This window comes from Culex quinquefasciatus, chromosome 2, assembly GCF_015732765.1.
Source record: "Culex quinquefasciatus strain JHB chromosome 2, VPISU_Cqui_1.0_pri_paternal, whole genome shotgun sequence".
In the NCBI taxonomy this organism is placed as follows: domain Eukaryota; kingdom Metazoa; phylum Arthropoda; class Insecta; order Diptera; family Culicidae; genus Culex; species Culex quinquefasciatus.
Window position 1 is genome coordinate 98178271 of NC_051862.1, and position 14080 is coordinate 98192350.

At 37.2% G+C, this 14080-nt stretch overlaps 1 protein-coding gene across 5 annotated transcripts in view; it reads right to left on the minus strand.

The window, feature by feature from the left end:
• Window positions 1-730: 730 nt before the first annotated feature.
• Window positions 731-14080, minus strand: part of LOC6050587 (rho GTPase-activating protein 26) — a 90078-nt gene continuing 76728 nt past the window's right edge. For all 5 annotated transcript variants that reach the window (XM_038251201.1, XM_038251198.1, XM_038251199.1 and 2 more), the window contains 4 exons: window positions 10531-10728; window positions 9242-10222; window positions 9102-9181; window positions 731-5271 (listed from right to left, as the gene is read on the minus strand). In XM_038251201.1, the coding sequence (XP_038107129.1) occupies window positions 5180-5271; window positions 9102-9181; window positions 9242-10222; window positions 10531-10728 (1351 nt within the window). In that variant the 3' untranslated portion in view covers window positions 731-5179. The remainder of the gene's footprint in view (window positions 5272-9101; window positions 9182-9241; window positions 10223-10530; window positions 10729-14080) is intronic.

Consider the following 14080-nt stretch of genomic DNA (forward strand, 5'->3'; position numbering starts at 1 on the left):
TTTTAAAAAAAAAAACTCCAGATATTTTCATTCCAATTTACTATTTCTGGACCCTGATTTCAGAACCATCATTGACAATCATTGCCTGAAAAAAATAAAAAAAAATTATAAATTTTGAAATAACAAGCCTTAGTTTGCACATGTCCATGAAAAAAGTGTTTTAAAATTAATTTTACACTAGTACAGTTGTTTTGCAATCATTAGTTTTCAAAAAAACGTAAAATTTGACGAAAACAGAAATGTTAGCAAAACAAAACTTTTTGCGATAAAGAACATCGAAAATTTTCATAAATTCAATAGATTTTTAAATTAATTCAAACATGCTAAAAATAATTCTGAAGCAGGGAAATGCATTTTAAATTGATTTCAGTTGATTGCAATTAAATTTCCATTCTCATTTTGAAGTTTTCTGAAAAAAAAAAAATTTTGCCCCTTGATTTTTCGGCCCAAATTTGAAGGGGGAAGACAAAAACTTTTAATGAAATTTGTACCAGCCGAATCATATCATATTGATTTTTTTTAATTGCAATGTAAGCACCGCAAAAACTTATTTTCCTCGCAGAAAAAAAGCGTCAATACTTAGATATTTTTGAATCTTAGATATTTTTGAATCTTGTGATTTTCCTGAAGTCAGGATTTTACCTACTTTCGTTATTTCGTCAGCTTGTCTCATCAGGATAATAACAGTTATGCGATAACTGAGAAATGAGATATTTAATAAAAACAACAATTTTAGTTATTATTCATGGATTTTATTTTTTTCGTTTACTCTTCTTTCACATACAAACGACTCATACGTCGAGATACATTATAAATAAAAAATATTTCCCATTTTCTAGCTGTTTCCGTCCTCTGTCTGGGTTCTTAGTTACGATATCTCACAACTGACTTTAAAAAATAGTTAAAATTAAATAACAGCATAATATTAACGCTAGGTAGCTGCTAAACCATCATACGTCCACAACTGATTCCTTTGCTGACCATACTTGTATCTTAAAGTTAAAAACCAAACCGAATCTGTTGCCTTTGTTTCCGGTAGCAATTCGATTCCCAAAAGCGAATTAAACTACGCGAGTTCGCTGTCGTATCGGGGGTAGCAATTCAAAGGATTAAATTTGTTTGAAAAGAAAATCAACAGTCATTAGTATTACGATAACATAATAAACTGAAGTTTACAAAACAAACTATACTTGCGGGGAAAAAAGACTAAAAACATGGTAATAAAAACTGAGCAGCAAACGATGTTTTCCAGGAATTAAAATAAACTAAACCCACCACATTTGCTCTGTTTCTCTCTCTCTCTCTTTCTAGTTGTGACTGTATCACAGATTAATTTACTCTCCACTCTACTTTTTTTTAAATATTTGTTTCCTTTTCACACAACGAGCAGAATAGAAAGAGTGTTGAAAACTAGGTTGGGCCATTTTTGTTGTAATTAGATGTTTAATAAATTAAAGGAATGTTTACGATTTATACTGATTGAATTTGGACTACATCTTAACTAAGGAATAGAGCAATACAATTTGGGGTAGTAAACATAATGTTAGAAAAGGGAATGACTGAAGAATATTGAATTTAAAAGAATTAAAAGCGAATGTCAACAGATTTTGTTCTAAGTTGAATTCCGATTTGTACGTTATATGGCAACTCATTCTAAAAACGGAATTTTGACTCTTTGTTTCGCGATTTTAAAATTTATAGTGACGTTTGGACAATATACAATATGTACAGAAAAAGGAAATCGCTTTAAAATGTAGTGCTTCCTGCTTGGTAAACAAAACACCTTTTTAGTTTTAGGAAATTAAAAAGCTTGATAAAAAATATACACTCGCTTTCCTCTCTCAAATGTTCGCTGTTGCATTCCGTTAGAATTGGTTTTCTTAAAAGTATTACATTTCTGTTCATTTCAGTTAATCTATCCATAAGTTATTCTTGTTTTGTTTTCTGTTTTCAGTTACGACTATTACACTAAACTTAACGATAAAAGTGTATTTTCTGGTGTCATTGATTTCCACATATTTTCTCCCTTCCTTCCTTCCTTCCTCGCTCTCAGAATGGTTATTTCTTTTGTTTTGTTTTTGTGTTTGTTGGTTTGTTTTTTTTAGTCATTCTTACAGCCTAGTTGGATCATAGTTAGAATGTACATATATTACACTAAGTCAAGGGGCTACACCTCTCTTAGCAGTTTTGCCTTTGTCTTGGGTGCTGGCGTTAACGTAATCGCGGTATTTCGGTGTTCCTGGTAAGAAAGCGCTTTGTCGTGAGGTCAAATTATTTCAGGCTTGATTGAGGAGTAATTTTAACAAACCTTCTATGAAAAAGTCACAATTTTTATTAAAGGGTAGATAAAAAAATAGCTGCATTAGGTTCATTTTCTGTAAAATTGAAGATTGCATATTTTTATAAACAAGGTTGTTATTGTTATTAAGTAATACTTGTAATTATCTCAAATATATATGCAAAAGATCGTGAAAAGCTCCAAAAAAATTATTTGAAAAAATAATTATGTATGTATTTCATACGACCTTTTCAAAAACCACACGTAAACAATATTGACTTCAGAAAAATGCATGCGTGTCAGATCCTTGCTCACCCCATGACCTTCGCAGATCCCTAAAATTCGATTTCAAACCTGATATATTCAATAAAAACCGGAAAAGCTTCGTGCATTGTTGTCACTCTTCATATAAAAGAAATTTCTGATCTGATCGTGCCATTTTGACACTACCTGAAAATGACTGCAAGTGCGACAACTGGCCAATGGGATTTAAGTCAGAACACGTTTGACACACGTACATATCCAACTACTGTAAACATTTTTAATTATAACTCGAGACTCCGTCCAACAAATTCAACCAAACTTCGGAACAATGCTCAGAACGGCCAGCCAAACAAAAAGTGTTTGTTATAGTTTACATTCCGTGCTATTGTTTGAAATTATTCAAAGTCAGCACGACCACGTCGAATAGAGTTATCTAAGCCCGTTCTCACGAACACTAGCACGCCATTTGTTTTGCTGTCGGGTACAAAATTTAACCTCACTTTTTTTCGTGTACGTACACGCAATACATGCGCACGTAGATAACTCTATTATTGCTGAGATACAACATCTGATACAAACACGAACAGTAATACTGGGATTTTCTGATCGTCAATAGAAAGGCGTCCAATAATCCCACATGGTCTTGAAATAAATGTTTGTAGCAAGTGGTAGCAGAGGCAAATAACATTTTGTCACATCGGTTGCAGAAAAGGGGCATCCGAGGCTTTGATTTGAGAGCAAGAGAACGAAAATTGGCCAGTTAGCCTGGCCGTTCAGAAAAGAAGGATGTAATAAGTAATCGCCCCAACATTCCCTATAATGCTTCAGAAAGGATGGCTGCGCTAGGGTTAGATTAAATGATATCAAAAAAATTGTGTCTTTTTATAAGTTACGGAAATTGCTTTCCGCACAATTGATCGACGCCACCAACATCATCAGCACAGCTGACAACAGTTATCCAAACTGCGAACAAAGCATAACTTCGTTTACCTCGACGCGATTAAAGCATGTTGCTCAATTAATGCTCAATAAGCAATACCTCAGTACCTCATGTGTGAGGCTCTGGGGGACTTATCGATTACAATAAAATCAGAAGGTTGTGGACAGTCAAACTTAACACAATGGCGTAATCAATTTATAGAAAAAAAACCCTTTCATAATGGAACCTTTATGACTGATATAACAATATTTCATTAAAATGTTTGAGAGGGTTTCACTTTAGATATGTTTCAATTACCTGTAACTGTTAATTAATTAAAAAATACGATTAATATCATCTTTTGCAACCTTGTTTATAAAACATTTCCGTTTTTGCAAAAACTATAAATGCCCAAATTAGATGCCTTGCGTTGCGCGTCTTCAATCTCGTTGCGGGGTTTTCTCACTAAAAGAAGAAATAAAACATGGACGGTGCACGTAAAAACCCTGCTTGTTTGCAGAGTGTCGGCCGATGCTCAGTTCGATGTGCGATGAAGCAGTCAATAACGATCCATAAGAAGAGGTTTTCTTTTGTACAGTGCATGTAGGTTTTGCAGTGTTACGAGACAGCTACAATTATACAACTATTTGTTTAGATGCCTTTTTTCCATCATCATCATATGAACGTTAGCTTATTTGGTTTTGATTTGCAAGAGGGATGTATGTGTGTTTTTTGTATGTTTCTTAGTTGAAGTTTTGTTTTCTCTAATATTACCTCAAATTCATTGGTGTTTGGTTTGTTATTGTTGTGATCTCGTCGAGTCGAGAAACTCTCGCTTAGGTTTATCAAAATTCTACAACTTCATCGATCTGAGGCCGCAACGTTTAGATAGTGAAACTGGGCCCCGTTGTTGCTCTAGCTTGTTATTCGATGTAGCTTTTACTTGATTTATTTGTACACAATAGAGGTTACACGAAACACATAGTCCACTAAGGTCGAGTGGTTCGCTTCCCTTTGTTCCTCCTGTTTTTTTGTTTTGCTATTAGTGCAGTGTGAAATGATAGTTTTCTTGTTCTCTTACTCTTTAATATGGAATCCCTCCGACTCTCTGACATCAAAAATCAATATTTGTTTAGCAAATACATAGTAACTATATTGTGCCGATGCAAGAGCCTGGTTTACAGCCTTAGTTTTTCTTCTTCTTAATTTCATTTCTCTTCCGTGATTCATGCACACGTATGTTTGTGTGTGTGTGTTTCTAGGTGTGTTTGATGAAAGCTGGTTCTTTTTTAGTGTGTATGTGTGCAAATATTATAGTCGTGATTTTATTGCCCACTATTAAATACCGTGTATAAAAAATTTATCAAAAAAGAAACAATGGAAAAATTCTCAAGAAAGATTTATCAAAATAATACAATAAATTTTCTTTTTTTTATCTTTTATGCATTCCCCCTTCAAGCTACCCTTCAATAACATCGCGCGGGCGCGATAAGCCCAGCTCCTCACCCGATCCATGCGGCGACGACGACGACGACTTACTAAACGGTAATCTACACAGTACACACACCCTAGTACATTCTACGGTTTTGATGAAAAATGTACAAACGCTCGATTTGTTGTAGCGGCACAGCACGACACGACGGCGGGTAACCCGGACTGTATTTGGTAAGTTTGTGGTGGTGGTGGTGGTTGGTGGTTGCGATTGCAGCCATCTAAACTTACTTTAGTACCTCGACATAGTTTTCCGGTATTAGGCCAGATTTGCCGTTCAGGGTGCCCTCGAGCCACCCGGGTTCGTTGGAACGTTTCACTGAAAGAGACAAAATAAACAGTAAGAAAACATTTAAAGTCATGAATATTGAGCATGTATCAAATACAGAATTCATTTAAAGTAATAGATTTAGGCAAAAAAAAAACTATAATTAGGGGTAATTCTCGTAAGTTTAGAAGGTTAAGCAGTCTCTCCTAACTCCATCTAATTTGCTGAGTTTTACTATTTAAACTTATTTTGTGAAACTGACGATAGAAACAATTAAACGTCAAAGTGCTGATATGGCAACATTAGAGTTACGATGGAGTTAGATGCTGTTCCCCTACGATACTCATATGTTGTTCATAGGTCAAATGATGTAGTTCTTAGTTCTCAATTTTTAGAGCCCTGATGACCCATAATTCCTCTGAGGAGACCAGCATCATCTCATATCTACGCTGTCGTGCTATAATGTCGCACCCGCCATTTAGATAATTATTTATATTATAATTACAAATGTTAACGGTAGTCTAACTTGTACGTGCGTCAAACGCGTTCTGACCTGAAATCCCTCTGGCCAATTGTCGCACTTACATCAATTTTCAGGGAGTGACAAGATAGCACGACAAGATTAAATTAAAAGTGACAAAAATGCACGGAGTTTTTTCGGATTTCATCGAATATCTCAGGATTGAAATCAAATTTTGGGGATCTGAGAAGGACAAAAGATGAGGCACAAAATGGCGTTCTTAACTCAATTTGGCCCAAAATGCACGGCGACGATACAATGAGATTAACTAATTTTCTAACATATCTGCTCATAACCACGTAAAAATATAGTTCGCTATTGTCTTGACTGCCAACCCAACTAACTTTTTAATGAATTTATTGAATGTATGATTTGTGTTACTGTCGTTTTTTTTAAATTTTTATTTTATGTTTATAAATTTGATAACTTCAGTGACATAAAAAAAAGTTTTCAACCTCATTTTAGTGGGCAAACGTCAGCCTGCATACATTTTGCCTTGTTTGCAAGTTGGCCGCAAATAAGTTTGCGAGTTTGGCAAACTGTCAAACACGAAAAAGTTTGTTTGTTTGTTTGCCGTAGTGTAATAGCTCCTTAACTCAAACAAAAATGAGTTGTACCCGACCCGGAATATGCAGGGTTGACTAATACAGAAAACCAAATAAGAATCCGAGGTACTTTCAGGTTTTCTATAGTTATGAGTAAAACTTTATAGATAAACACACGACTGATGGCGGTTCTGACGAAAATCCAATATTTAACTTCATTTTTACTACAAATAAGTTATGGACAGCAACAACCAAGCACAAGGAATGAGTAATTGCAATGATCACTTGAATGTAACAAATGATGCCAATAGATTGACTCAAAGGTAGGAACATGAAGTCCGTACTTGAGATATATACTAGGGTGGTCCATATCTGGGTAACCCTGGTGCTACAACCTGAAATGAAAGATTGACCCATCACTAGGCTGAACTCCAAATTTGAGCTCATTCTGACCATGGGCCCCTCCCTGTAAGCCCTTAAAATTTGTATGGGGAAAATCGTCAAAATGTTTGAGAAAAGCAACTGTTGCAGTTTTTTCCTTACGATTTCTCGGGTGTAGAACTTTTATTCAATTTGCAACAACTTAAAAAAGTACAAATTTATTAATTTTAACATTAGAAGTTCAAACGTCTGAACCTCGTTTAAAATATGAGGACTCAATGAAACATGTTGTTGAAGGTATTAGCAATACTCGAAATGAAACTTGTCAGATCTACATACCGCCGGAACAGATTAACAAATACTCGCATCGAAAGCGTGTTTTCAAATGAAGTCGGTGGACCGGACGAAAACCCGAGAAAGGATCCCCAGGTTGAGTTAAGTAATGTTTGGATGTGAGCTTTGAATTCAATGCCAAGTTTCATGCTGCGATCTGTTGTTCCTAGAACACGACTGATAGACTTTTAGTGTCACGTTATTCACATGTTGACTCGATAACTGCAGTAGCCAAAATAAGAATTAAGATGCGAGCGTTTACAACAAAGATGAAATGCATTAAACCCATAGTACTTTGAACCAAGACGCACGTTTTCGGCGGCCAACAGTTTACAAAGTTGACAATTGACATTTTCTGCGGCCTTCCCTTACTCCGGTCAAACCTGCAATCAAAGGAGAATTGAGGGTCGAGTTGAAATATCGTTGTAGTGATAGAAAAAAAAAAAACAGACTTTCCGTAACCGACCCTCCAATGAAACATTGCGAGAATAACCTATGTGTAAATCTTGAACACAAAAGAGGTTTAAGACATCACAATGATACAGACTCGTACCAAGTTGTTAAAACTTGACGTCTGTACTTGAAAGGGCTTTAAAATAGATTAATCTTTTTCGTTTAAGGGAAAGCATAACAAGAAATTTTAGAAAAAAAAATCAAAAGTAATATGAGAATATGTATTATAAAATATGGCGAAACGTGTTGTGTGTCCGTAGATCTTTGACGTTTTTCGACGTATAACCAAAGTCTGTGAAACCAAATCACAGCAGGCGGTTTGCCGCCGTTCTCGGAGTCCTTGCATTGGAGCTCACCTTTTTCTCGGTTTCAACAAAGACTTCTTAACTTTTTTTGAGTGACATAGAGTGTGCTTTTGGTCGACCCTCGAAACCACGTGTTTGCAAGGTCTTTCCCGTTCCCGAATGTGGAGATTTTTGAGAAAAAGCTAAAGAAACAGACAACCACGCGCTTTGAGCAGTTTTCTACAGAAAATGGAGCCTAACATTTCAAAAGGACACATAACTTTTGTAAACAATAGTGTATCCCTTTCACTTGAATGACAGTTTACATAAAGTGTGAAAGGGACACACTCTTGTCTAAAAAAGTTATGTGCCCTAAAAAAAATGGCAAGCACGAAATGTTGCTCAAAGTGTAAGCAGTACTCGAAATGAAGCTTGTCAAATATAAACACGTCAAAACATGTATTCACATGAGGTCGTGACGCTGCTCTGGTGTCACACGCACGATATGCTGAAAGTCGGAGCTAGCAGTTCTTTGCTTTTACTGCCGGGACCCTACCGATCTTTACCCGAGGGCTTTTGTTAATTTGATTTGGTTAACCCGGTTAACCGGAGGGCTTTTGTTACTTTTATTTGGTTAACCGCGGTGGATTTTCTTGAAATAATTCGAACTGTCAAAAATCCACCAAAGCATCTACCCGTGGATACTTTTCTACCACAGATTTTTTTGCGATCAATGTGGTAGATGCTTTGGAGGATTTTTGACAGTTCGAATTATTTCAAGAAAATCCACCGCGGTTAACCAAATGAAATTAACAAAAGCCCTCCGATCTGCAAATGTCATGGCAATCATGAATAAGCCAAGGTGCTGCTATAATTGCTTTTCACAACTGCATTCGGTGGCCAAGTGCCCCAAAGGGGTAAGATGCCTTGCCATACCAACTTTCACGGATTACTATAATAGTTTATTCGTTTCGAATAAAAACAATCCCCAGGTTATCAACAGTTAAGCTTTATTTGAGTGTGTTTCAACGCCAAATTTTACAAGATACTTGCTACTTGCATGCGTAGCAAAACAACTTACAGTGAAGGAACGAAAACACGACTAAACGTTTTCTTTTGTCAAGTTATCTGTAATATCAGTCATTTCAATAATTTATCAGTTTGACTTGATAATTACGTTTATTAACTTTCTTGTTTGAACACTGAAATCCGTACTTGAAATGGTAAATTCTCGAATAATCAATTTGTCAATACACCAACCCTAATTCGTCGCGCTTTTGTACTGTGTGTACCGTTTGTAAGGATGTTAGTAAAACGCGACTTTCGAAAGGTTAAGTAACAATCAGAGAAGCTTTATGAACTTACCGTTGGTAATGATTTGGTTCGGCTCAAACGACAGCTCTCCGTCGTTCTCCGCCAGACACGCATACAGTGTCCTCACCCGCCTAAAACGAATAAAACGAGTTATCCTTGGAATAGGCTCGCCATACCGTTGTGCCACTTACAGATTGTCCCTCGGCGTCACCAGCTTCGTGTGCCGGGTTAGCCCCTTCATGCGCTGCGTCTTCTTCGGGATATAACCTTGACTAGCATCGTCCCGTTGAATGTTGAACTTACTCAGCGCACTACTGACCAATCCAACGCTTCCGTTGCCCGAGCCCGCGTACTCCCAGCTGGGCATCACCGCCCGACTGCTGCCGTACGAATGGTTCAGATCCCGACTAGACGACGAACAGACGGACTCGTTCGAACTGCTGGTGGAGTTTATCCGATCGTAGATGGACAGCTCTTTGCGGGTGCTGGTCAGGTTCGAATCACTGCTGGTCATCGGGTTCGGATGGCCGCCCAGTTTGTGCATGCCCGTCGTGGCACCGTAGATGCTGTCCGATCCGGCACTCCCGCCGCGGATCATCGCCGACGGGTCGCCCCGACTGTGCAGCAGGTGACTCTGGTAGGTACTTTGATAGATCGGATTGTTACCGCCGCCTCCACCCCCTCCCCCTCCTCCTCCTCCTCCTCCCCCGCCATCCTGCCTCACCAACTGCTGGTGATTGTGACCAGGCGGTGGTGGACTGTTGTGGCTGTTGATGGTGATCGTGGAGGGTGCCGACTTGAGGTACGTGCTCTCCCGCGTGTCTATGCTAATTTCCCGCGGGGACAGCGTCGTGTCGCGCAACAGCGACGGCGTGGAACTGTTGATCGACGAGATGATCTTCGGTTTCGCCTCGTAGGTGGGATAGTGATTGGTTCCTTTGCTGTACAGCGACAGCCCGTTGGAGATGTTCTGCAGGCTCGACGACATAACCGGCTCGGTGTAATTTGACTTGGCAACGACCCGCACCACGGGCTGGGAATAAGTAGCGCTGCGTTCTTTGGCATAGCTCCCGCCGACGATACTGAGGCCGCCGCCACCTCCTCCTCCTCCGCTGCCGATTCCGGCGTACGATCGCTGCATCGCTAACGGTGGGCTCGTGTTTGTGTGGGGCCTAAAAGCGATAAACAACCAAGTTAATCACTGCTCATGGTGAGAGTTGACTCAGAAAACTTTGCAACTAGCAGATTGATACGAAAGCCCAAGAAGTTTTTATTCCAAATACCTCAACGCATGCAAAGGTTCCCCAAACGATACGGATAGCCGCTTCGAACTGATCGTTCGTGTGTCACCATTGTTAAGAACAAAGCTGTTTCTTCGAAATAGGAAGCTTCTTCTTTTTTCGTAAATCGTAACAAAGTAATGTTAGTAAAAGAAAGTGAAAAATCACCCATATAAAAACACATCTAGAGCAAAACTTACAAATAGTCCGTGCTCTTGCCCGGCTGCGTTTTGAAGATTTTGTCGTAGTTATCAATCAGGATCTCTATCACAACGTTGTTGAACTTGATGTCTAATATGGCAGCGACGGTTTCCTCCGCGGAGCGCAGCAGCGTTGGCCCGAACACGACGCCCAGGTTGAACACGGACATCTTGTTCTTGTCCGACTTGAGGGCCACGCTGTAACGGAACGAAATAAGGTTGGGAAGGATTAGTGGCGTTCGTTCTGCATTGACGGCAATGATCCGAAAATAAGTTGTTTCGATTCCTTCCCGATTGCCGACAGTTTTAACCGAGTAATTATTATTCGTTACGTTATCTAAGAGTAGTTGAGAAAAATCAGAAATTATCTATAAATTACAAAAAGCTTAGAAACTTCTTAAATCATGAAAATCGTTTGAAATATGTTTGGTGCAAACCATCTGAAATCGTACAAAATTGTTTAAAATTTCCGATTGAACATTGTCTGGTACAGTAATAAACATTAGATGTTTATGACAAAAAAAATGTTCTTATTTTGGGACGCAGAATTCAAATATGACCCCAAAAATTGGAGTATTGGAGTGCTCAGGAAATAAGAACTCCAAAATGGAAATGGAAGCAAAAAATTTTTCTCGTCTTTTGCAACCAGTTTCATTAAGATTGATGCAGTGAACCATGAGAAATAAGCGATTTTGTTCTTCAATCCAGCAGAAAGGAATACGATTTTTGGCAAGTAACCTCATTTTGACGCCACCTACATTTGAAACACAGGCGCGCTGCAAAACTTCAATTATGGGAAATTGAGTTTTTGTGAAAAAAAGTTGATTAAAAACCTGCAAAAAAAAAAATCCGTATGTCTATTTTTTACTCAATTGTCCTTGAAGACACCAAATTGATCAGAAAATGCACTCAAAAGTTATAGCTGTTTGAATATTTACGTACCATTATGTAATGGGCAGCATCCAAAATTGAATGGGTGAACCAATGACACAAAATAGCATATTTGGTCATAGGGAAGGCCCCCACAAAGTTTGAGCCAAATAATAAAAGAACAAAAAATAAAAATGGTCGAATCCTTGAATCTTCGAAACTTTGGATCTACGAATCTTTGACCTACCTCTTTGAATCTTCAGAGTGGTATTGTTAATTTAATTTTGGTTAACCGCGGTGAATTTTCTTGAAATAATTCTAGAATAAATTTTCAAAACAACCTGTGAGTCATGGGTTTCCTAAGCAGATAGAACCTTTTGAAAATTTAATCTAGAAGAGCAGTTCTCTAGGATTTCGGTCATTCGTTTTTTTTTGTATTTTTTAATCCGACTGAAACTTTTTTGGTGCCTTCGGTATGCCCAAAGAAGCCATTTTGCATCATTAGTTTGTCCATATAATTTTCCATACAAATTTCGCAGCTGTCCATAAAAAAATATGTATGAAAATTCAAAAATCTGTATCTTTTGAAGGAATTTTTTGATCGATTTGGTGTCTTCGGCAAAGTTGTAGGTATGGATACGGACTACACTGGAAAAAAATGATACACGGTAAAAAAAAATTGGTGATTTTTTTATTTAACTTTTTATCACTAAAACTTGATTTGCAAAAAAAACACTATTTTTTTTTTATATGTTTTAGAGGACATAAAATGCCAACTTTTCAGAAATTTTCAGGTTGTGCAAACAATCATTGACCGAGTTATGAAATTTTTAATCAATACTGATTTTTTCAAAAAATCGAAATATTGGTCGCAAAATTTTTTCAACTTCAAATTTCGATGTAAAATCAAATTTGCAATAAAAATGTACTTAAGTAAAATTTTGATAAAGTGCACCGTTTTCAAGTTAAATCCATATTTAGGTGACTTTTTGAAAATCGTAGCAGTTTTTCATTTTTTTAAATTAGTAATTTGTAATTTGTAATTTGTTGATTTATTGGGTACGATAACTTGTTAGTTAACACTTTTGATCAGGTCAAGGAAGACACTTTAGGAAATAGGAAAATTACAAAGGATCCAAAATAAACTTGACAAAGTACTCTAACTCTAAGGCTCACAAAATTAATTTCGAATGGTTCTTTTAAATGCATTTTTGAAGGCCAACAATGTCGGTTGACCTTTAGCTCCGCAGGAGGTTGTTCCAGCACGTGGTTCCGGCGACGAGCACACTTTTTCCGCTCATCGTTGTGTGTCTCGGGATGATGAACGAGCGGGTCCGTTCTAACTGTCCTCTCACCAGATGTTGTTGGAGGTACTCCGGCAAGTTTCCATCGTACCCCTTCTTCATGAAACAGCTTGTCCGAAGCTGGTAGTTGATCGGCAAATCGTGTCCAAGTAGGGTGTGCCGCACTGCGGCGGTTGTATCTCGACGGCGCAGGTTGTATACAAAACGCACTGCCGACTTGAAACACCGGTGGAGTTGCTCCTTAAGCGCCGCAGACAACCCGTGATAGTAAACAATGTCACAGTAGGTAAACATCGGCACTATCACAGCTTGGACCAGCAGTGCACATGTTTGCACACTTTTGGAAAAAATATTTTTGAAAAGCTGAGAAACATTCAATATTACGCCCTTTTAAAATGTTAGTCTTGATTTGAAAATTTTGAAAATAATGTTTTCGAAAAGATCGGAAAATTTCACAAATGTTTCATATATTAACATTGAAAATCGGACCATTAGTTGCTGAGATATCGACATTAAAAAATTGTGGGCTGTTTGGGTGAGACTTAGAAAAACATCAATTTTCCTGTTTTTAAACCTTTGCATTGCAATATCTCAGCAACTAAAGGTCGTATCAACAATGTCCGAAGAAGCAAAATATAGAGAATTTTATCAGCTTTTCAAAAATATTTTTTCCAAAAGTGTGCAAACATGTGCACTAATTTAAAAAAATGAAAAACTGCGACTATTTTCAACAAAGTCACCTAAATATGGTTTTAACTTGATAACGGTGCACTTTATCAAAATTTTACTTAAGTACATTTTGATTGCAAATTTGATTTTACATCGAAATATGAAGTTGAAAAAATTTTGCGGCCAATATTTCGATATTTTGAAAAAATCAGTATTGATTAAAAATTTAATAACTCGGTCAATGATTTTTTGCACAACGTGGAAATTTCTGAAAAGTTGGCATTTTATGTCCTCTAAAACATATCAAAAAATAAAAAAAAAATAAAAATAGTATTTTTTTGCAAATCAAATTTTAGTGATAAAAAGTTAAATAAAAAAATCACCAATTTTTTTTACCGTGTATCATTTTTTTCCAGTGTAGTCCTACAACATTGCCGAAGAAACCAAATCGATCAAAAAATTCCTTCAAAAGATACAGATTTTTGAATTTTCATACATCATTTTTGTATGGACAGCTGCGAAATTTGTATGGAAAATTATATGGACAAACTTATGATGCAAAATGGCTTCTTTGGGCATACCGAAGGCACCAAAAAAGTTTCAGTCGGATTAAAATAAAAAAATTAAAATTGAAGAAAAAAGACCCATTTCGTAGAGAATTGTTCAGAATTGACAATTCGAATTATTTCAAGAAAATCCAACACGGT